The 20812-nt window shown below is 49.3% G+C and overlaps 1 protein-coding gene across 1 annotated transcript; it reads right to left on the bottom strand.

The window, feature by feature from the left end:
* Positions 1 to 736: 736 nt before the first annotated feature.
* Positions 737 to 16675, bottom strand: LOC114616555 (transcription initiation factor TFIID subunit 8). The gene is made up of 9 exons (XM_028761991.1): positions 16632 to 16675; positions 15112 to 15268; positions 12839 to 12937; positions 12462 to 12524; positions 10720 to 10844; positions 6942 to 7089; positions 5906 to 6048; positions 2694 to 2833; positions 737 to 2443 (listed from the first exon to the last, which is right to left on the bottom strand). The coding sequence occupies exons 1-9, from the start codon at positions 16668 to 16670 to the stop codon at positions 2431 to 2433; spliced, it is 927 nt and encodes a 308-aa protein (XP_028617824.1). The 5' UTR covers positions 16671 to 16675; the 3' UTR covers positions 737 to 2430.
* Between the last annotated feature and the right edge of the window lie 4137 nt (positions 16676 to 20812).

Genomic DNA, 20812 nt, shown 5'->3' with positions numbered 1-20812 from the left:
CCAAGGCCTCCATCGTCCGGCCTCCAAGGAGCCTTTCCTTTGATCCCAGCTTTTGGGACACAGAGGTAGACAGATCTGAGTTTGAAGCCAGCCTGACTTAACTAAGGCCAGTTAGGGATACACAGTGAGATAGCACGTGGAGGGAAACAGGTGAGTTAGAACTGACGTTAGGCGTTGGAGTTAGGCATAGCACATACATACATTTGTGTTTAAATTTTTATTTTATAGGCTGGGCCTGGGGACTGGGATCACAGCTACCTAGGAAGCTTGAGGCAAGAGGACTTCTAGCAGCCTGGGTTACAGAACAAGTTCTACCCTGGCCATTTAAAGAAACAAAACAACCTAAAGCCTTGGGGCTGGAGAGACGGCTCGGTGGTATGGAGCACGCCTGCTCTCGGAGAGGCTCAGCACGCACATGGCAGCGCACAACCTCCACTCCGGCCTATCTACCGTTCTCTTCTGACCTGAGGAAACCACGCACACACATACATGCATGCAGATAAAATAGTCACACACATACCATTTCAAACATCTTAAAAACAAATAAGCACCAACAACTTGTTCTGGTTCTGAGGCTGGGGCTTAGTATATAATCTAGGCTGGCCTTGAACTCAGTATCCCACGTACTGGGACTGCAGATGTGCTACCATCACTCGGCGTGCAGAAAACATGTCTGAAGAGTCACGGGAAAAGCTGTGTACAGTACTTCTTTGCCTACCCATTGAAAAGCCCTATGTCTGATTCATTTACAAAGTTTTTATTATGAATTTTATTACAGGCATTTCATAAATCACAATTTTTCCTTCCAATAAGACCCCAATTATAAAAAATAGAAATATATAAATATACACACATTGAGAATGATATGCTTGAACACATCATCACTCAGGCCCGTGTCTGAGCATCTCTCTTCTTAGAGAAGGACAGCGGCACAGTTCTGGGGCAGTTCTGAGGTCACGGGCAAGAGCCCCTCCCACCCCACCTCACACAATACTCTCATCAAGCGTTGGCCTCCAACAGTGATAATGGTGCAGAATTACAGATGTGCTCACTAGACACACGGGAACAGCAAGGTGTGATACTCTTATCTTGACTGGATTTCGACTGACTGGCCAGAGCTGCCAAGTGCATCCCAAGCTCTCAGGAACCACACAGGTCAGTCTTCCTGTCCTGACCTGGAAGTTCTGAGTCACACGGAAAATATTCCTGTTTGGTCCGGAGTTGAGAAAGCTCATCTTCTCACCCTTCCTCGTCCTTCGATTCCAGACATAGAGCTCTTTCCCTCCAGGCAAGGGGAGCAAAGACCTTAGAGATCAGCAGGGAAGGTGGCGCCTCGACCAGCTGACCAGAAGCCAAGCATGGTGGCTCACACCTGTACCTGCAGCAGGTGGCAGGAAGTCGGAGTTCTGGGATAGCCTAGGCTACAGACAGAGCCTGTCTCTGAAACATGAGGGTGAGGAGAGAAAGAGTGAGCAAGACTGAAGGAGCTGAAGGAGAAGCAGCAGCAGCCACAGGATGGAGGAGGCACCCCAACCCAAGGAACTACTCAGCCATTTCGTGTCAATTTCCATGCGTCCCTGCCATTTTTCCTGGGAGGCTCGACTCATGATTAGTGGGAAAGTGGAGGTGGGTGGATTCTCATGCCTCAGCAGGGTCCTCTCAGCCCCTCCCTCCAGCAGGTGGGCATGTAGCTTTCTACCACATCTGGATTTCTCAGCTAAGCTTGGTCCTCTTCTTCTTGCTAAGTCCTCTTCATGGTGTTTTAAATCCACGGCTCCTTTTTAAGTCACTGGATAACTAACTATATCACAGGCTCTGGTCAGACCAGCTTTCCCAGAGGGTGCTTCGATTCCATCGTGGTCAGCTTTAATCAAATGCTGCTCAGAGATCAAGGCTATCCCATGGCCATTACCGTTGAGACGGAGTGCTCCCAGCTCCTGGCAGCTCCAGATCAAAGGTGAGCTGGGGGCCTGCTTCCAGCACATGAGATACAAAGTCACTTTCCATCCGCTCGGCAGGGATCCTGGGGCCCAGGTGAGAAGTAAGAAGCTCTGGGTGTGTCCGGGCATCGAGAGGGATCCAGGAGGTCTGGAAGATACACCTGGCCTTCTTCTTGACAGGGCACGAAGCCATGGGCCTTACTTCTGCCTCTTCTCTGTCCCTTCAGGTTCCAAAGGAATCAAGTCCCATGATTGATAACAGAGTCACTAGCAGTCCCCGGCCTGTTGTAACAGTATGGTCAGGGGACAGAGCAGTCCTTCACTGCGCCATGGCTTCCGCCACCCACATTCAAGCACAACAGCCTGTCTTCAGACACAGTTGCTACTAAAATGACACGGCCAGAAGGATGCCGCCCTCCTCTTCCCTCTGTGATCTCACTCCCCCAGGAAAGCGGTGTTCTCTCCTTTACAGGGCAGCCTCCTTCTCAGGTCACGAGAGGGACCTAGAAAGAAGAAGAACCACAGAGGCTGCCGTGGGCCCCTCCAGCTCGCCTAGGTGCGAGCAGCCTAGGGCTGGCACGACACTGAAGTGCAGCGGTGCCCGTGGGAGCCAAGGGAGAGAAGCAGAGGAAGCCTTCCTCTTGCCCAACCAGTGCCCAGCAAGCTACACCCACTGGCCAGCCTAGTCCTACCACGGAGCGGACAAGCATGCTGGAGCAGGCTGGAGCAGGCTGGAGCCAGCCTCCCACTCACTTCTTCCTCCGGATCTTGGGCTTCTTCACGGGCCGCAGATAGGGGTTATCGATGATGCTTTCTTCCCCATTCCGGCTGCCGGACAAGGAGGAGTTCTGCTGCAGGACAGAAGCATTCTCCTTCTCAGCTCCGGAATCATCCTTTGAGCAAAAGCCGGAATAAAGCAGAACACCAGTGGCATGAGGAAGGAGACTGTGCCCGGGACAAGAACCACCTGGTGTCTCTATTGAGAAAAGAGACACAGGAGCACCATCCTTCCAGTGCTGCCGTCTCTGCCCACCGTGAGAAGACCCGGGCAGTGGCTGGCTCTAAAGGGAGAAACTGTGAACTCTGACAAAACAATAAGACTCCAGGGTCCTTGACATCTTCAGAAGGGGACAGAAAGAATGGAGACCTAGGAGGTTAGAATTTACATGCTTCGGGGGGGGAGTCTAACCCCATGGGATAAGGGAAGGAAGTGACCATGGGTATCTTGGAGTAAGGGACACAGGGCTAGGACAAACAGTGCGCAGGGTATCTGTCTCCTAGACCCAAACTAAAGTAGGTCTAATGTATTTCCCCAAATCTCTCATTTCTGGCACTTGAACAGAGAACCACAGACTATCCTTCAGCACATTCAAGAACTTTCTGGAATCCTGAAGAAGCTCAGCAAGGCAGAGCAGAGTCCATGACTTTACATTTAGAAACTGTCCTGGAGGCGAGAGTGGTTGATTCTCCTCCCTTCTTCCCATGTGCACTCTCCTCCAGTCCCCACACGCTGTCTGTCATTTTTGTCTCTGTACTTCTTTACCGAGCAGTGGCAGCAGGGCCAGGGCATGGACCACCACACCCAAAGCCTGACCTGGCTGCTCAGCCCTAGTGACCAGAAGCTGACCTGCAGCGCTCCCTGGTGACACACCACAGGTGTCCTGGGAAACTGAGAGTTTTAAAGGAGGCCTCATATTGCAACCAGGAGTAGCTGCTGCCATACTGTGATCAGTTGGGAAAAAAAGGAATAGAGGCTTCGTGTCAAGGGATAGCTGGGCTGGGGTGCAGACCCCAGTCTCTGGCTTGCTGGGCCTCAACACTCCGGATGGCTCTAGTGCAACTTCCCTGCACTATCCATTAACTCTGCTCTCCCGGGCAAAGCCACCCCTGTACAGTAATGTGCCCGAGTCCTCCCACACTAAGCCACTGGAGAGTTTCTCTTCAAAACCAGAGCCGTAAGACCAACCACACTGATGGGGGCCAGGTATGGGAAGGTCTGTGTGACCCTCAGCTCCAGGCCTACCTGAGTTCTTACCGGCCTAACAGAGGACTGCCTACCATTCCCTCAGTCCACCACTCCTCCACAGCCAAACCCCAAAGTTACTCAAAAGCTGCCTCAACTGTACCTCAAACATGTTCTCAGACAATCCGTGAGAGTGACATGAAGGGCCCCACAAACTAGATGTTAGGTGTCTCTCTACCAAGGACAGCTTGTAGAAATGGTAGTCCTATGATCTGTCCCCTTCAGACACAGATAGCCTCAAGACAGGAAATAAAACAGGCTCCTTGGTGTGCAGAGACACACCAACAACCCCTACCTGCCTCCCAGCTGTGGCTTCCGCTTCCATGCCAGAGGCTCCAAGTCCAATGTAACCTGTCCTCTGTGCCACCGCCAGTCCCAGCACAAACACCTAAGTGCTTGCTTGACAGCTTCATACAAGCAGGCACCACACATTCAGTGTGCCTCAGCGTTCCTGCATGCCCGACTCGCCTCCCCCACTGTGGGACAGCCACCACCCTGCAGGTGCCTGAGCTGGTGAGTCCTGCAGTCACCCTTGTTTCTTTCCTGCCACTAAACTCCCATCTGTTAGGACGTCGTCTTGGCTTCACTTATCGATAAAATCCGACCATTTGCACTGCCTCTGCTGTGACCACCTGAGGAGAGGGACCCACACTTGTCCCTGGCCTACATCCCTGTGACAGCTTCCTAACAGGGCAGCGTTCTCTCTGGGACCCACTGTCACTGGAGCCATCAACAATGCTTCCAGAAGTTGACAAGTGTCCCTCCCTGGCTCCGTGCCACCCTGCAACTCAGCTCGGCTCACCCAGCTCCTGAAGCAGCTGGCCCATCTCTTCGGCCCTTCCTTTCTCTTCCCTCCCCTGTCTTCCATCCCAACTGCTGACGTTCCTCAGGCCCTCGCCTGCAGCCAGTATCAGGGCTCAGCTCTCCTCTCCCCTTCGAGTCTCTGCTTGGTGGTCCACCGAGTGCTGTTATCGGAAGCAGAGCCCCCATCTTCACCACATCCTGTTTCATCTTGAGTGTGTGAAGGTGACTTTACAGGCTCTCAGGGGCAGAGGTTTTATCTACTGGGGTCTCTGCTGTACCCTGAGCAGCCACAACAGGATCCGACACATGCTCACTGCAGAACACGTGCTTACTGGGTACATGATTGGTACAAAAAGTTTAAACTTCTTGGCTGCCTGCAGGAGAGCTGGTTCAAACGACAGAACAAAAAACAAAAAGCCACTGACTACTCTAAACTCATTGTTCCTTTATGTTTAAGGACAGGGAGGAATAGGTCAGGGTTAAAGTGTCCCACAGCAACAGTGACTAAGAGACACCCTCACATCAGGAGATAAGGAGGCAGGTTAAAACTGGTCCCAGAGTGAGATGTGACTATGTTATAATCCCAGCACTTAGCAGGCAGAGGCAAGATCAGGATTTCTAACACATGACTGCATTCTGCAGGCCACCAGAATAGTAACAACAGTCTTCTTTATTGTTGGCATAACTTTGTATGGAAGAGCGTGCCTGTGCGGCCTAACACAGCAGAGGGTACCAGAGAGTACCATGAGTTAGCTCGCTCTACCCCAGGCTGGCCCTGTAAGTGCTCTACCCTCCCCCTTGCCTGGAAACTCCAGACACGTGCAGGTGTTAGTCTCTTCAGGTCTGTACCCAAATGCCACCTCTAGTCCCTCCACCGCCTCCACAGATCCATGTCAAATCTCCAGCTCCTGAGAGCGGGGCTTTGCCTGTCTTGCCTCCCACTAGTTCCTCAGCACCAGGACCTGGGTCTGTCAATCAACATTTGCTAAATGTGTGAGTCCCCAGGATGTGTCTCTCATGATGGAGGCTGGTCACACAGCCCATCATGCAAGCTTCTAATAGACAGCTGGGGTCGGCCCTGTTCAGTTCCCAGGGGTAGGGGCCGCGTACTGTGAGGTAGGCAGAGGGGAGGACCCACCGTGCTGCTGTGAAGAACGATGTTCTCTGTATCTGTCTGCTCGTCCTGCTCTGAGGAGTCGGTCTCTTCCATCTGCTGTATCTCCAGCTCAGAGGGAAGCAAGGCCGTGAGGTAGGGGATGGTGAAAGGTCTGGCGGCAATCACTAGGAATTGGAAGAAAGACGTGAGTCTGTCGAGTAACCAGAGGGAGCCAGGTTTGAATGCTGCCCAGTCACCATGACCTTTTGCTAGTTAATGTTCCTTTCCCATACACCTTTGAGCTCTGAAAGGCAAAGCTAAGGGTTACTAACTCACGGGTCTGGAAGGGCAGTATGAGGTGCTGTGTGGGGATCTTTGTCCCCAGTGAGTGCAGAGCCAGGCACCTAGCAGGTACTGAGTGGATGCTCACTGAATAAATGAGCCAACCCCACACTCCCACACTCAGCCTTACATCACCAGAGGTCCCCTACAGAGATACATGAGTTGGCCAACAAAGCCTAAAAGTGGCCCAAGATGTGACAAGAAAGGACACTGATGGGCAACTGGCTGCAGACATCAGTGTTCTTCCTGCTGCTTGAGACAACACTTCTCCCCAGGAGACTCTCTGCTGTTCAGGGCTCAGCCACTGCAAGCTTACCCTAAACTCACTGCAGCCAATATATGAGAGGTTTTCTGTTGGAGAATCATCAGGTAGGAACAGGCTCTTGGGATATGAGGGAAGGAGCCATAGATCTGAAGAGTAGAGTGCACTAGAGAAAACCAAGAAGGGGCTGGAGGGATGGCTCAGCGGTTAAGAGCCTGGACTGCTCTTCCAGAGGTCCTGAGTTCAATTCCCAGCAACCACATGGTAGCACACAACCATCTATAATGGGGATCTGATGCCCTCTTCTGGTATGTCTGAAGATAACAACAGTATACTCACATACGTGAAATAAATAAATCTAAAAAAAAAAAAAGAAAACCAAGAGGACATACTCATCTCTCCCACTGCACTGAGAAAAAGGAAAGATGGTGTGACTATCTCAAGCAACAGGGTGCCCAGAGAGGTGACTCTCACAGGGGAAAGTGCTGACGTCATCCTTGAAAAGACTCTGGGTCTCGCCCGTCTTGGCCATGAAGCGGGTGAGTGCTCGCTCCACGTCTCGCCTCTGAGATGCAGCCTTCTCCCGAAGGACCTGGTAGTCAGACACTGGCTCGCGGTATGTCTAGGAGAACAACAGAGACAGTAGGCTGAGCTCCTGCCACCTTCAGCTCTCCTCAGGCCCTGCCTTGCTGCTGCTATGTCCTTCCGAAACCATGGCCTGCTCACTGACGTTAGAGCAAAGATACATGAAGACAGCAGACAACAGAGGACCATCTCAATAGACACACAGTCATTAAGAGAAATGCCAATAGTTACTACACAGTAGACTGTGTCTTCCCTGAGCCTCCACAGCAGCTAGCTTTAGGTGTAGGACACAGATCCTGAAAGAAGACTTGGAACCGTCAAGGACCCGTAACTTGGCACCCACAGCGTATGAGTGGTGGCCCACGTGCATTTGCACACTGTGCCACTCCTTGTCTTAAACCCACCCTCTCCAAGCAGACACATTGGTCCAAAAGACTCCCCTCCCCCTACATGTGTGGAATACTGGCCCTGGTAGCACACTCAGGCAGGTAGCAGTGAGGTCAAGGCCAGCCTGGTCTAAGAAAGGGAGAGACACAGAGAGAGGGAGGAGGAGGGAGGAGAGAGAAATGAAATACAGGGTGAGGGTGAGACGGCTCACCAGGTAAGGGTGTGCACCAAGCCTGAGCACCTGAGCCGTCATCAGGACCACATGGCTCAAAGGGGGGCAACTCCTTCACCGTCTCCTCTGACTGCCACACACTGTGCGTGAGCACCCACCCACACAGATAAATGAAATACATGTAATTGTTAAAAAAGGAGAGAAAACCAGACTAGTCTGCTATTGTAAGTGGAATTGAGAGGGCCCAGGACAAGGGACTCCGCCAAGATAGCACCCTGCTGGGCATCTCAAGGGAACATTCAGGAGCCAGCAAGGACGAGAATGACCGCAACATATTTTACAATGTAATTGTGGAGACGACCAAGAACTGACCAAAAACAGCTCCTCATAACAGAAAGGCAGGTTTTAAACTTCTAAAGATTTTTCAAGGGCTGGCAAGTTGGCTCAGGGGTTAAGAGCACCTGTTCTCACAAAGGACCTGGGTTTGATTCCCAGCACCCACATGAAGGCTCGCCACCTCCTCAGGCACCAGCACTCATGTGGTGCACAGACACACATGCAGGCAAAAAACTCTTATATGCAAAATAAAGTACAGCTTAAAAATGTTAAAAAGAAAAGGAGGAGAGGGAGGGAGAGAGAAGGGCAGAGACAGAGGGAGAGGGAAGTGTATGCTCATGGCCATGCAAGTGCCTGTAGAACTAGTTACAGTGCTGAGGACTACCCAGCATGGGTGCTGGGAACCGACCTCTGCTCCTCTGCAAGACCAGCAAGCACTCTTAAATGCTGAGTTATCTCTCCAGCCCTGTTCCTTTTATTTTATTATTATTTGGTGAGACAGTGTCTCACTATGCAGCCCTGGCTGGCTTGGTTCTCAAGAGATTCGCCTGCCTCTGCCTCCCAAGTGCTGTGACTAAAGGTGTGTGCCACCATGCCTGGCCACATCTTTTGGTATATAACCTTTTTAACTAAAAGAACCATTAAAGAATTAAAGTAAAATGGTATAAAGATTGGGCTTGCAACTTAATGTCCTATATCAAGACTCCAGAAAGAAAGAGCAAGACTCCAACTCAAAAGTCACAGGCTTCCTGAATGTTCAAAGAAGATGAGGTTATCTTTTAATATACACTGTTTTGGGGCTGGAGAGACGGCTCAGCGGTTAAGAGCACTGACTGCTCTTCCAGAGGTCCTGAGTTCAATTCCCAGCAACCACATGGTGGCTCATAACCATCTGTAATGGGATCTGATGCCCTCTTCTGGTGTGTCTGAAGACAGCTACAGTGTACTCACATAAAATAAATAAATCTTAGAACATATATATTTATATATATACGCACTGTTTTGCAGTAGGTTACGTGATAATACCCATAAATAACACTTTGATGCAGGTGCAATGCCATACTCGTAACCTCAGCACTTCAGAGGTAGAGGCAAGAGGCCCTGGAGTCTGGAGTCAACTTTAACGACACTCTGTGTCAGAGAGGCTAACCTGAGCTGCCTGAGACTCAGTCTCAAACAACCAACTCTAACAGGAGTTTCTTTATGTTATTTTTATTGTCAGGGTCCATTAACACGCTCTATAAAAGAGGGATTAACACTATGTATTGAATTGTATTCCCATAAAACAGTGTTTAGATGTAGTGAACTTCTAGTTCCTGGCATCTCATATGACCTTACTTGGCAACAGAGTCACCAAAGATGTCTTCAATTAGGAAGAAGGCATGGTGTCTTTATAGGAAGACAAAGTATTCTATTTATTTTTGGTTTTTTGAGACAGGGTTTCACTGGGTAGCCTAGGCTATCCTGGAACTCATTCTGTAAAGCAGGCTAGTTAACTCACACAGATCCCCTGTCTCTGCCTCCAGAGAGCTGGGATTAAAAGTGTGCGTCTCTATTGTCAACAAATAACTTTTTTTTTTGGACAAAGTATTTTAAACTGTAGAGGCAGATAGCCAGCATCACATGGGGACTTGAAGACTGGAGTGACATGCCTATACACCGAGAGATGCTGGAGAGAGAGATGCTGGCGTCCCTCAGCCAGAGCAAGGCAAGCAGATTCCCTACAGGTGTTGGCAGGAACACGGCCCTCATAACACCTTGATTTTGAACTTGTGGCCCTTAGGCCTGTTAACTAATGAATTCCGTACTGTTCTCTGTCATCTGTCTGCAGAGCTCTGAGACGGCAGTGCAGGGCAATGGCTGTATCAGTTCCTTCCCTGAAGCCTGCACCATGGAGAGCCTTTCCTGACTGAAGACCTGCACTCTGCACCTTTACTCCTGCTCGACGGAAATGTGGCAAGTTCTATCTGTGGAGCACAACACGCCCGAGGGAAGGCGGGGTTGCTCACCAAGCACACCAAAGGACAGCATGAGCCTGTTACAGCCAGTTCTCCGTGATAGTCAAGTAATCCATCTATTTATTTCAACCAACTCTCTCCTGGGTCAAAATGACTCTGTGTAACGAGAAACTTGAAAAATCCAGAAAGTACATGCAAGACCACCACGTCGACCAGTGATCTTACCAAGAACCAACACAAACATGTGCAACAGCCTTCCAGTTAGTTCTGTTCTGTGTGGCTAAGGAGCTTTGTGTTTGGTGGGAGAAGCAATTTCTTGTGCTGGCAACGTAAAGATCATAATTCTCAGGGGCTGGAGAGATGGCTCAGTGGTTAAGAGCACTGGCTGCTCTTTCAGAGGACCTGGGCTCAATTCCCAGCACCCACATCCAATTCTAGGAGATCCAATGCCTTCTCCTGGCCTTTGTGGGCAGTAGGCGCACAGACATACACACAGGTGAAACACTCACACACATAAAACCTTTTAAATAATTCCTAACTCTTCTGGCCAGATTGTTTTACTCTGTGTATTCCCCCTCCTCCCCCTTTTCTGTCTCTCTTTGTGAGACAACATCTCACTCTGTAGCACAGGCTGGCCTCAAATGGATAGCAACCATTCTGCCTCAGCCTTCTAAGGGCTGGTGAGCCACCATGACCCATAACAAGATGGCATCCCTGTAGGAATGTCATCAGAGAGCTGAAGGGCACTCTCCGCTGCAACCTTCATCAACTGTGATTCACACACGCACAGGCCTTGGGCAGCTCCAGAACTCACCGGAGTTTTGATGTAGGTGTGGGGATCTGGAAACTCTGGAAAATGGCTGGGGATGTGTGGTGGGTGGGGTCGGTTCTGCCCTGCAGTGAGGGCCTTGGGTGTCACTGGCTGATTGGTCACCGGAGCTGCAACACAATTGCAACTAGTTACATCTCCAACGCCTACATTCTACAGATGACGCTCTCTGTCGAATCCCTCTCTTCTCACTGGACCACAATTAAGCACTTTGTAATTCCATTGACCAAAGGCCTTCCACAACCTTTCCAGATCAGCACACAATGCCCTGCCCTGCCCTGCCAAGTAATCTCGATTGACACTTCAATCTGGGACAATCTGCGACAATCTGCCTGCAAGCCTCTTACATCAGCAGCAGAGTGGCTGTCACCAAAGCTACTACATAAAAAGAACACTGAAGCTCACTAAAGACTGTGTGTAGGCCGGGCAGTGGTAGCACACGCCTTTAATCCCAGCACTTGGGAGGCAGAGGCAGGCGGATTTCTGAGTTCGAGGACAGCTTGGTCTACAGAGTGAGTTCCAGGACAGCCAGGGCTACACAGAGAAACCCTGTCTCGAAAAAACCAAAAAATGAAGAAAAAAAGGACTGTATGTGGACTGTCGGCTGTCTTTCTGGAGGGCAAGCAGGCACTAAGAATAGTTTTTAGTGGCACAGCACACATTCAGCGCTCAGGGGCCCTGGGGTCTAGTCCCCAGTACACACTGTGAGCAATCACCCCAAATAACCAGCACTAAACTGAGAGGAGTGTGGGCTTAACTGCCGGAGGGAAGGAAACACTTTCCACTGTTTCTCTCCGATGCGGGTGGGGAGGTGGCTCACTGAGCCAATCTCTAGGACCCACATGGTGGAAGGCGACAGCCAGCTCCACAAAGCTGTCCTCTGCTCTCCACCTGCATGCCATGGCACGAGCATGCTTGCACACACAGCAAACAGATGGAATGTTTACAAAGATGCCAATGGGGGAAAAAGTAACTTTGAGTTCCAGGACAGCCAAGGCTACATAAAGAAACCCTGTCTCGAAAAACCAAACCAAACAAATAAAAACAAGTACAACATTTTCACCTCAAGTCCTCACACTAAAAAAGCAGTTATTCCCTACGTAGCTTAAGGGACCCACTTTTATCTAAAACACACTAAAACTTTTTACATAAAAGGATACATGGTAAATACTTTAGATTTCTTCTGCTTGATTTTTGAGCCCGAGTCCCACCTATGTAGCTCAGGCTAGCATAGCCCTCACTATCTACAGTACACGAGAACTCTAGAGCACCCCAGCCCCTGACAAGTGCTGGGATTACAGGCCCATCCACCAAAGAGCAGCAGTTCAGAGAGTGCGAGCCACAGACCCCTGCCTCTGTAACGTGGAAGCAATCACAGATGGTAAGTAAATAAGCCGCATGCCAATAAACTGTTACTTACAAAAGCAAGCACATTCTGTCCACAGACCACAGAGTTTGCCAACCCTGATCTAAAGAAGCAAGAACTGCCATAGTTTTTTGAACGGTCATCTGTTCTCCAGGGCTAAACTGCAACAGCAGTGGCTCAGACACGGTTCAGCCGCCTGAAGACTGAGCTTGGCATCCTGATCCCACTACACAGACAAGACCAGGCTGTGGGTAGCTCACCACCCCAAAGGTGAGCCCGCAACAAGGAAAGAGCTGACGCTCTGACGCCTGCCCTCTCCTCCCACCAAGGCACACTACAGTCTGCGTTCAAAGCCACTTACGTGCAGTGATGACCATCCTCTGAGACCGTTTTGCATAAGCAGGTAGAGTGTCAACATTGAAGCCTAGGGACAAAAAAAACAAAAACAAAAAACCAGTCATTGCCATGTTCTGACACTGGCATGATACTAAACAGGAAAACAGGAGCTATCTGTGTGGAAAGAGGGCTTAAACTCCCAGCTTAGCCCCTATTCTGCCCTCAAGAGAACTCCCTCAAGGACTTAGGAGGTCTCTGAGACAGGGTCAAAGGACTCCTTCTTCCTAACATTCTAACTAAAAGCAGATCGGGAAAATAGGATGGAATGCAAGAATACTCAGCAGACACTGAAAGCCCAAGGCTCCCCCACTTCCTGGTGATCCTATGCTGGAACACACTTACCCATTTCAACCAGTGTGACCACGATGTCCGACAGTGTGGGCTGGGTCCTGGCTGTGTGCTCGCAGTATGACTTGGCACTTCTCCCGATTTCTGAGATGTCTACAAGGGTCAAAGGCCAGAGGTTCTCCAAAGTTCAAAATAAGATTACCAGGTGGGCTGCCAGTTATACTTTATATCTATATGCCCAAATGACCAAAGGCAGCGCTCAAACAGGCACTTGTGTGCATTCAAAAACAGCAGTTCAAATTCTGTCACAGGATATTTGATCACACTGTGAACCCTGAGATTGTGGTGTTTACCAGAAAAGCCTGTTTCTAGTTGTGGTGTGGCTCAGCCTTAGTGCACATCAAACAAGGAAGGTAAAGTTAGTTTGTGGAAGGAAGCACCCATGTTTAAAAGTGATGTCTAATTGAGTGGCAGACAAAGTGACAAATCAGAGAAAGATCTGACAGAATAGGTAGGCTATGCCCAGCTCTCACAAGGAGAGACAGGAAAGGGAAGCTACTTCAGGGGTGGTGCAGAGAGAGAAAGAGGAAGGGAGGTCGTTTTACTGGGACAGTTAGAGAGAACAAGCTAGACACAGGTAAAGACAGATCCAGCCAGAGAATGAGGAGGAGCTGGAAGATTAGAACAGATTGTCCAAATTAGTACGAAGCCAAGCACAGCAACTCAGTAAGAAACCGAGAGAAGCCAGGTTCAGTCTACTTAGAGAGGTGTTTGAGTCAGAACGGCTGAGTTGACCAGCCAGTCAGAGTTCAGGAAGAACTAGGAAGGGGTGAGCTTATTCAACAGTAAGTCTCCTCAGAGACTGAAAACATTCTAGACCCAGATAAGATTGTATGGAGGCTAGAAGCTTCCAGGACTAAGTTAGCAGACTGAGGTGGTAAGGCCCGAAGCTAACAATTATATCAGGCAAATTTCAAAACAAAAATTCACAACAATCAAAAGGTGAGAAAGATCTGTCCACTGACAGATGAATAACGGCTAAACCAACTTAGATATGAACACACAATGGATCGGTTTTGCTTGTTAATTTTGAGACAGGTTCTCATATACCCTCAAACTCCATGTGCAGCAGAGACTGGACTTGAACTCCTGCTATTCCTGCCTCCATCTCCCAAGGGCTAGGATTACAGTGTGCCCACCATACCCAGCTACAAATGGAGCATGTGGTCAACCTTCAAAAGGAATGAAATTCTTCAAATGGAATGAAATCTATAACATGGATAAACTTTGAAACAGTATGTATATGAAATAAGCCAGGCACAAAAGGACAAGTATTTTCAGATTCCATTTATCTGAAGAACAGAGGAAAAAAAATACAAAGCAAAAGCAGAGCCTGTCAAATGGCTCAGCAGTAAAGGTACTTGCTGCCAATGACCTGAGCCTCATCTCCAGGGCTAGTATGGTAGGAGTAACCTTACTCCCATAGGTCATCCTTTGGCTTCCATATGTGTGCTATGGCATGTATGCAGTCCCTATCACACACGCACAAGGAAATAACAGTAATTCTTTAAAGAGATATGTTAGGCTGGAGAGATGGCTCAGGAGTTAAGAGCACTGACTGCTCTTCCAGAGGTCCTGAGTTCAATTCCCAGCCACCACGTGGTGGCTCACAACCATCTGTAATGGGATCTGATGCCCTCTTCTGGTGTGTCTGAAGGCAGTGACTATACTTGTATACATAAAACAAATAAATAAATCTTTAAAAGAGAGAGAAAGGTGGTTCAGGGGAGGTTGACTGATTGATTAGGCTGGGCCGTGGTGGCACATGCCTTTGATCCCAGCACTCAGGAGGCAGAGGCAGGTGAAGTTATGAGTTCAAAGACAGCCTGGTCTGTGGAGTGAGTTCCAGGAGAGCCAGGAGCCACACAGAGAAATCCCGTATTAAAAAACTAAAAGGGAGAAGATATATAAAAAATAAAATACAAACTCAAAGACAGAAAGTAGACAGAAATTCTTGGGGCTGTGGAGAAGACAGAATCCAGTTCTGTTCAGGGGTACAGGGCTTTGGGTGGATAATGCTGAGGGTTGTACAGCACTAAGCACGCATACTTAAAGCAACTGCAGATGATTACAATGACAGTGTTGCTATGTGTCTCCCACACCACAGGCATCAAAACAGTTTCATTCTACAATGGACATTTTTGTTTGTTCTGCCTGAAGCTGAGTCTCTAACAGTCTTCCAAGGAAAGAGGGGACAGTATCTGGGATTGAGCTTATGGAGCTGGGTCTGTATGGAGACCACAGGCCTAGTGTTTCCTGGTACTCACAGCTCTGCAGCATCTCTGTCAAGGTTTCCACAGATGCTTTCTCAGCACTCTCAAATCCCGCCTCTGTCAGCAAGGAGCTCACAACCACTTGCAGGGTCCTCCTCCGGGCCAGATGGTAGTTATCAGCAGGATTAGTGGACTGCTTACTTCCTGGTCTCTGTAAATCAGAAGCCCAGAGAGAGGCGACTTTGAACCAACAGACAAGAATGAAACCTCAGAATTTACACCATCAAGAACAACAACGACAAAATGTCCTGTGTTTCCCCCCCTCTACACCCCCAGTCTCACTCTGTAGTTCATTCAGGATGGCCTAAAGCTAGATATGAAGCCTAGGCTGAAACTACAATCCTCTTATTTCTTCCTGCCAAGCCCAGGAATTACCAACTTTTGGTTGGTACACAAAGGTGTGTACCAACTTTTGACTGGACAGTAAAAGTTCTCTTTTGGTAAATATTTATCAGTGTTTAATACTTAAGTCGTACAGATCTTACTAAACGAGTAATAACTGAGCATCCAAATCCTGAGACTTCCAATACGATAAATGCTACTTGCTTAAAAACAAAAATTACTGCCGGGCAGTGGTGGCGCACGCCTGTAATCCCAGCACTTGGGAGGCAGAGGTAGGCGGATTTCTGAGTTCGAGGACAGCCTGGTCTACAGAGTGAGTTCCAGGACAGCCCGGGCTACACAGAGAAACCCTGTCTTGAAAAACAAAACAAAACAAAAAAAGAAAGAAAGAAAGAAAGAAAGAAACAAAGAGAAAATTACTTGTAGATAGATGTGTTTGGTGTGTGTTCCTGTGAGTGCAGGTGCCACACTCAGGAGGCCCGGATTCCGTGAAGGAATTACAGGTGGTTGTGAGGCACTCCACCAAACTCAGGTCCTCTGAAAGAGCAACAGTAGTCTGCCTTAACCACTAAGCCATCTCTCCAGCCCCATTCACTTTTTTCTGGAGCAAAGTATCAGAATATATACAAGGAGCTGGTCGATGGTGGGCACGCCTTTATTCCCAGCACGCGGGAGGCAGAGGCAGGTACGAGAGGAGGAAGAGAGGAACGGAGGAAGGAAGGGAGGAAAAAAGGGGAAAGAGAGCAAGAATATCTACACGAATGATGGTATTGAGGGTATAAATCCACTGTCTTCTTGTCCCAACACACCATTTCAATAACAAGGAAAGTTAGAACAGTAGCAGATGCAGAAGAGGGCTAGGAATCACCGCAAAGAAAGGCAAAGCAGCTAAATGTTTTACGCAGGGACACCCCTTCCAACTTTGGCCAGTAAGAGGATAAAAACAGCCTCTTCGGACCAATCAGAAGATGTTCCGAGTTCCCACCCTCAACAGGGAACAAGCCAATCAAGTCTCAGGTGCAGCAATTTAGGAGGCTGCTGCCAAGTCCCAAGCAGCGGGAGAGATACTCTCCAGTCCCGGATCTCAGAGCGGGCCTGGGTTTCTCGGCCCGTGGGAAAGGTCCAGGAGACCTAAACTCTTTCGGCTTCACGCCGCGCCTCCCCAACCTTACCGTTCCGGAGCCACCAGGCCCAGCCGCTGTGTCAGCCATCTTGCTCTCGCGTAGTGTGCGTGAGCGCGGGGCACGATGGGACTTGTAGTTGTGGGGGTGAGGAGGTGGCGAAGGGCGGGGCCACAGTGCCCCGCCTTGTAGGCAAGCTCTACGAACACGTGTGTGTCTTGGCGGGTGGAGGGAGGTCAGGGTATCCCAGGTTCACGTGACTTTTTGTGTACCAAGCTTTCGTGGGCTCTTCGGCGGCTGTAGCAATTGGTCTGGAATACGCTCTGTGGGTTGCACTGAGTTAAACATATTTTGGCCAAGAGGCTGCTATCTATAATCCCCTCACTTTGAGGCTGAGTCCGGAGGATCTGGAATTCCAGGCTAGTTTGGGCTATATAATGAGTTCCAGCTTAGGACTACATAAGGAGACCTTCCTTGAAAGAAAAAAAAATAAAAACAAAAACAAAGCCATTGATAAGTTCTCAGAGAGAATACACTTAAGAATACACTTTGGAGCCGGGCAGTGGTGGCACACGCCTTTAATCCCAGCACTTGGGAGGCAGAGGCAGGCGGATTTCTCAGTTCGAGGACAGCCTGGTCTACAGAGTGAGTTCCAGGACAGCCAGGGCTACACAGAGAAACCCTGTCTCGAAAAAACCAAGAAAAGAAAAAAAAGGGGCTGGAGAGATGGCTCAGTGGTTAAGAGCACTGACTGCACTTCCAGAGGTCCTGAGTTCAAATCCCAGCAACCACATGGTGGCTCACAACCATCTCATTACAGATGGTTGTCCCTCTTCTGGTGTGTCTGAAGACAGCTACAGTGTATTCATATATAATAAATAAATAAATCTTTAAAAAAAAAAGAAAAAGAAGAAGAAGGAGGAGGAGGAGGAGGAGGAGGAGGAGGAGGATACACTTTGGGGCAGAAAGGTGGCTCAGTGGTTAAGAGTACATACTGCTGTTGGGGATAACCCAAATCTGAGCACTCATGTTGAGTGACTCACAACTGTCTGTGACATCAGCTCCAAGTCCTATTCTGGACTTTGGGGGCATACACACACACACACACACACGGATAAATTAAGTTACCCTTTAAAACATGTATGCATTTATTTTATGAGTATGACCATTTTGCATGTGTGTGTATCTATGAACCACTTGTGTGCCTGGTGCCAGAGAAGACCAGAAGAGGGCTTAGCATGCCCTAGAACTGGAGTTACAGACTGTTGTGAGCTGCCAGGCTGACGATGGGAATGGAATCTCTGGAAGAGAACCAGTGCTCTTCACTGCCTGCAACATTGCTCCAGCCCTTAAAGACGATTTTGAAAAGACTCAAGAGGCTATCTGGGGCCGGGCAGTGGTGGCACGTGCCTTTAATCCCAGCACTTGGGAGGCAGAGGGAGGCAGATTTCTGAGTCTGAGGCCAGCCTGGTCTACAGAGTAAGTTTCAGGACAGCCAGGGCTACACAGGAAACCCTGTCTCCAAAAACAAAAACAAAACAAACAAAAAAAGAGGTTGTCTGGGACTGGAGAGATGGCTCAGTGGTCAAGAACGCTGACTGCTCTTCCAAAGGTCCTGAGTTCAATTCCCAGCAACCACATGGTGGCTCACAACCATGCATAATGGGATCTGATGCCCTCTTCTGATGTGTCTGAAGTCAGTGATAATGTACTCACATACATTAAATAAATAAATAAATAAATAAATCTTTAAAAGAGAGAGGAAGGGGGTCCTCTGTCTACATGAGCAGGGATGTCCCAGCTTACCTGGTTTTTAGCTTTACCTAGCTGGACCAGCCCCGTTCCAGTGATCTCACACTCAGAGGGCGTTTGTATGGTTGTTTTGTTTTGTGAGAGCCTGGGTTTCACGTAGTCCAGGCTGGTCTTAAACTTGCTATGTAACTGAGGAGGTCCTTGAACATTGTGATGGTTTGACTATGAATGGGCCCCCTAGGATCATATATTTGAATGCTTAGTCACCAGGGTTACCTTAGTCACCTTGTTGGAGGAGAGGTGTCACTGGAGGTGGGCCAAGTGTCTGTCCGTCTCTGCCGCTCCACCCCTGCCACCCCCTTTCCCTGGTGTGTGTGTGTGTGTGTGTGTACCTCTCAGTCTGCACTTCAGGATATAGCATAGGGTTCTCAGTACTGCTCCAGCGCCATTTGTGCTGCCACCTTCTCCACCATGTTGACAGTAGACTAAACCTCTGATACTGCAAGCGAGCCTCCAATTAAATGCTTCCTTTTGTAAGAGTTGCCTTGGTCGTGGTGTCTTTAGGCAACAGAACAATGACTAAGACAAACACCCTACCCTCATTATCCTACCCATTCCTTCTCCAGAGAGCTGGGGCTAAAGTAATACACCATCATACTCAATGAAGGTATTGCTAGGGGAACCCAGGGTTTTCTTGCATGCTAGCCAAGTTCTGTTTTCAAAACAGCCTATATATACCTGGGTGCAGGCTTTCGTCTTACTACCAAGCTCCTTGGGTGATTCTCTGGCACTGTTGCCTCTAGCTCTCAGCCTGCAAGTGTTTACTAAGCAAGCAAGGAAGCTTCTCCCTTGTCCTTCTCACTCCCAGAACTTTGTGTCCATGTTACCATCAGCCTCTCTGGTTCGGAAATTCTTCAAGAGAGATTCCTCTCCTTATTCATCCTGATCTGGGGGATAGCGGTAGGGGGTGGGGATGCCTGGCCAGATGCAGTCACTGGGTTTGAATCCTAATGTTTGTTAGCCCTAAGACTCTGATCACATTACCTAACCGCACAGTGCCTCAGTTTCCCTACATGAAAACTAGAGATGAGGTGAAATAACGGGTGAGATAACAGGTGTCGTGGTACCTGGCTCTGTAGTAATAGTTAAGAACTCAGGTCTACTGTTTAGTTCCTGGGCAGTCAGGAATTGCAGATGTACCCCTGAGCCTGATGGAGCCACAACCGCCCCCACCCTACACCACACACACACACACACACACACACACACACACACACACACACACAGAAGGTCTGTAGACCCCGTAGTGGAGTAGGCTTCAGAGCTGGAAGACCCTTCCCCTGGCTGCTTCTCAAGGTGTCAGAGACTAGACCCAGGCAGAGCCCAGCACCCAGCGCCTTTGTCTCACCCGCCCCCTCGTCCCCACTTCCTGCCCAGCTTCCAGCTCGCGATCTGCAGTGCAGCGCGGACTTTGTAAACACTGCGCGTCGGTGGGGGTGGACACTTACTCTGTTTGGGTGCCCAGGAAACGGAGTGCACGCCCCCGGCCTGTCTGTGGCCGGCGGTTGTGATCAACCTTACTGCCCAAAAACAGATGTCCCTCAGCGAGAGCGAACAAGAGGCCACCATCTAAGCTCGGAGAGTACATCTGCCAAGAGGTAGGCTTGGGGGCTGCAGAAGCCAGAATACATGTGATGTCCGCATCGCCAGCTTTATCTAGGATGTTACTAGGATGTCCAGGCTGGAAATCTAGAAGTGGAAATAACAGGTGGGTGGGTTCAGTGGATCACCGCGCCCCTCTCATCTCAGTTTTGGCCCCAAAAGCTTAGCTTACTTTCCCACTGAGTATGATATATTGACCAGACCTCAGGCTCTGAAAAGCCCCCGAAGATCCCGTAGCCTCCTAACGGTGTGTAGGTCCTCTGCACAACCTCCCTCCAGGCTCACGTGCAAGCCCAGGGCGGTTAGCTGCAGATAACAACCTCGGAGGTTGGAGGACAAACCAGCTGGGCTTAGGGAGGCTGGTATCTGATGTGCACCAGGTACACATTTAAGTGTGGACCAGAGGAGTCACTGAAGAAGTAAGCTGATGTTGCAAGGAAACGGCAATCATTTGCACTGGCTGAGCACCTACTGTGTGCTGCGTATTGTTTCAGATGCCGAATATGCTGCTGACTCAGCCACAGCTGGTGTCGTATCAGGTGCCACAGAGGTTAGGCTCTGGCTGGGAAGGAGATGTTTGGAGTGGCTTCTGGAGGATGGTTGTTGACTTCAGAGTACTAGACCGGGAGTGTTTGGGGTACTATTTCTCCTAGGGGCAAACTGAATTTGCAATGAGGTTATTGGGCACTGGGATATACTGGCAACTGGGAAATAGTTCCTGTTTGTTCCAGTTATTTCCCAGCATGAGGAAGTAGGAATAGACAGAAACAGTTCTGGGAAAGACAAGCTAGCTGCCAAGCTGGATCCCCTGAACTCTC

Source organism: Grammomys surdaster, unplaced genomic scaffold (assembly GCF_004785775.1).
Source record: "Grammomys surdaster isolate TR1022 unplaced genomic scaffold, NIH_TR_1.0 332515, whole genome shotgun sequence".
Taxonomy (NCBI): domain Eukaryota; kingdom Metazoa; phylum Chordata; class Mammalia; order Rodentia; family Muridae; genus Grammomys; species Grammomys surdaster.
The sequence above is the reverse complement of the archived record's forward strand: the minus strand, read 5'-3'. Positions and strand labels throughout refer to the sequence as shown.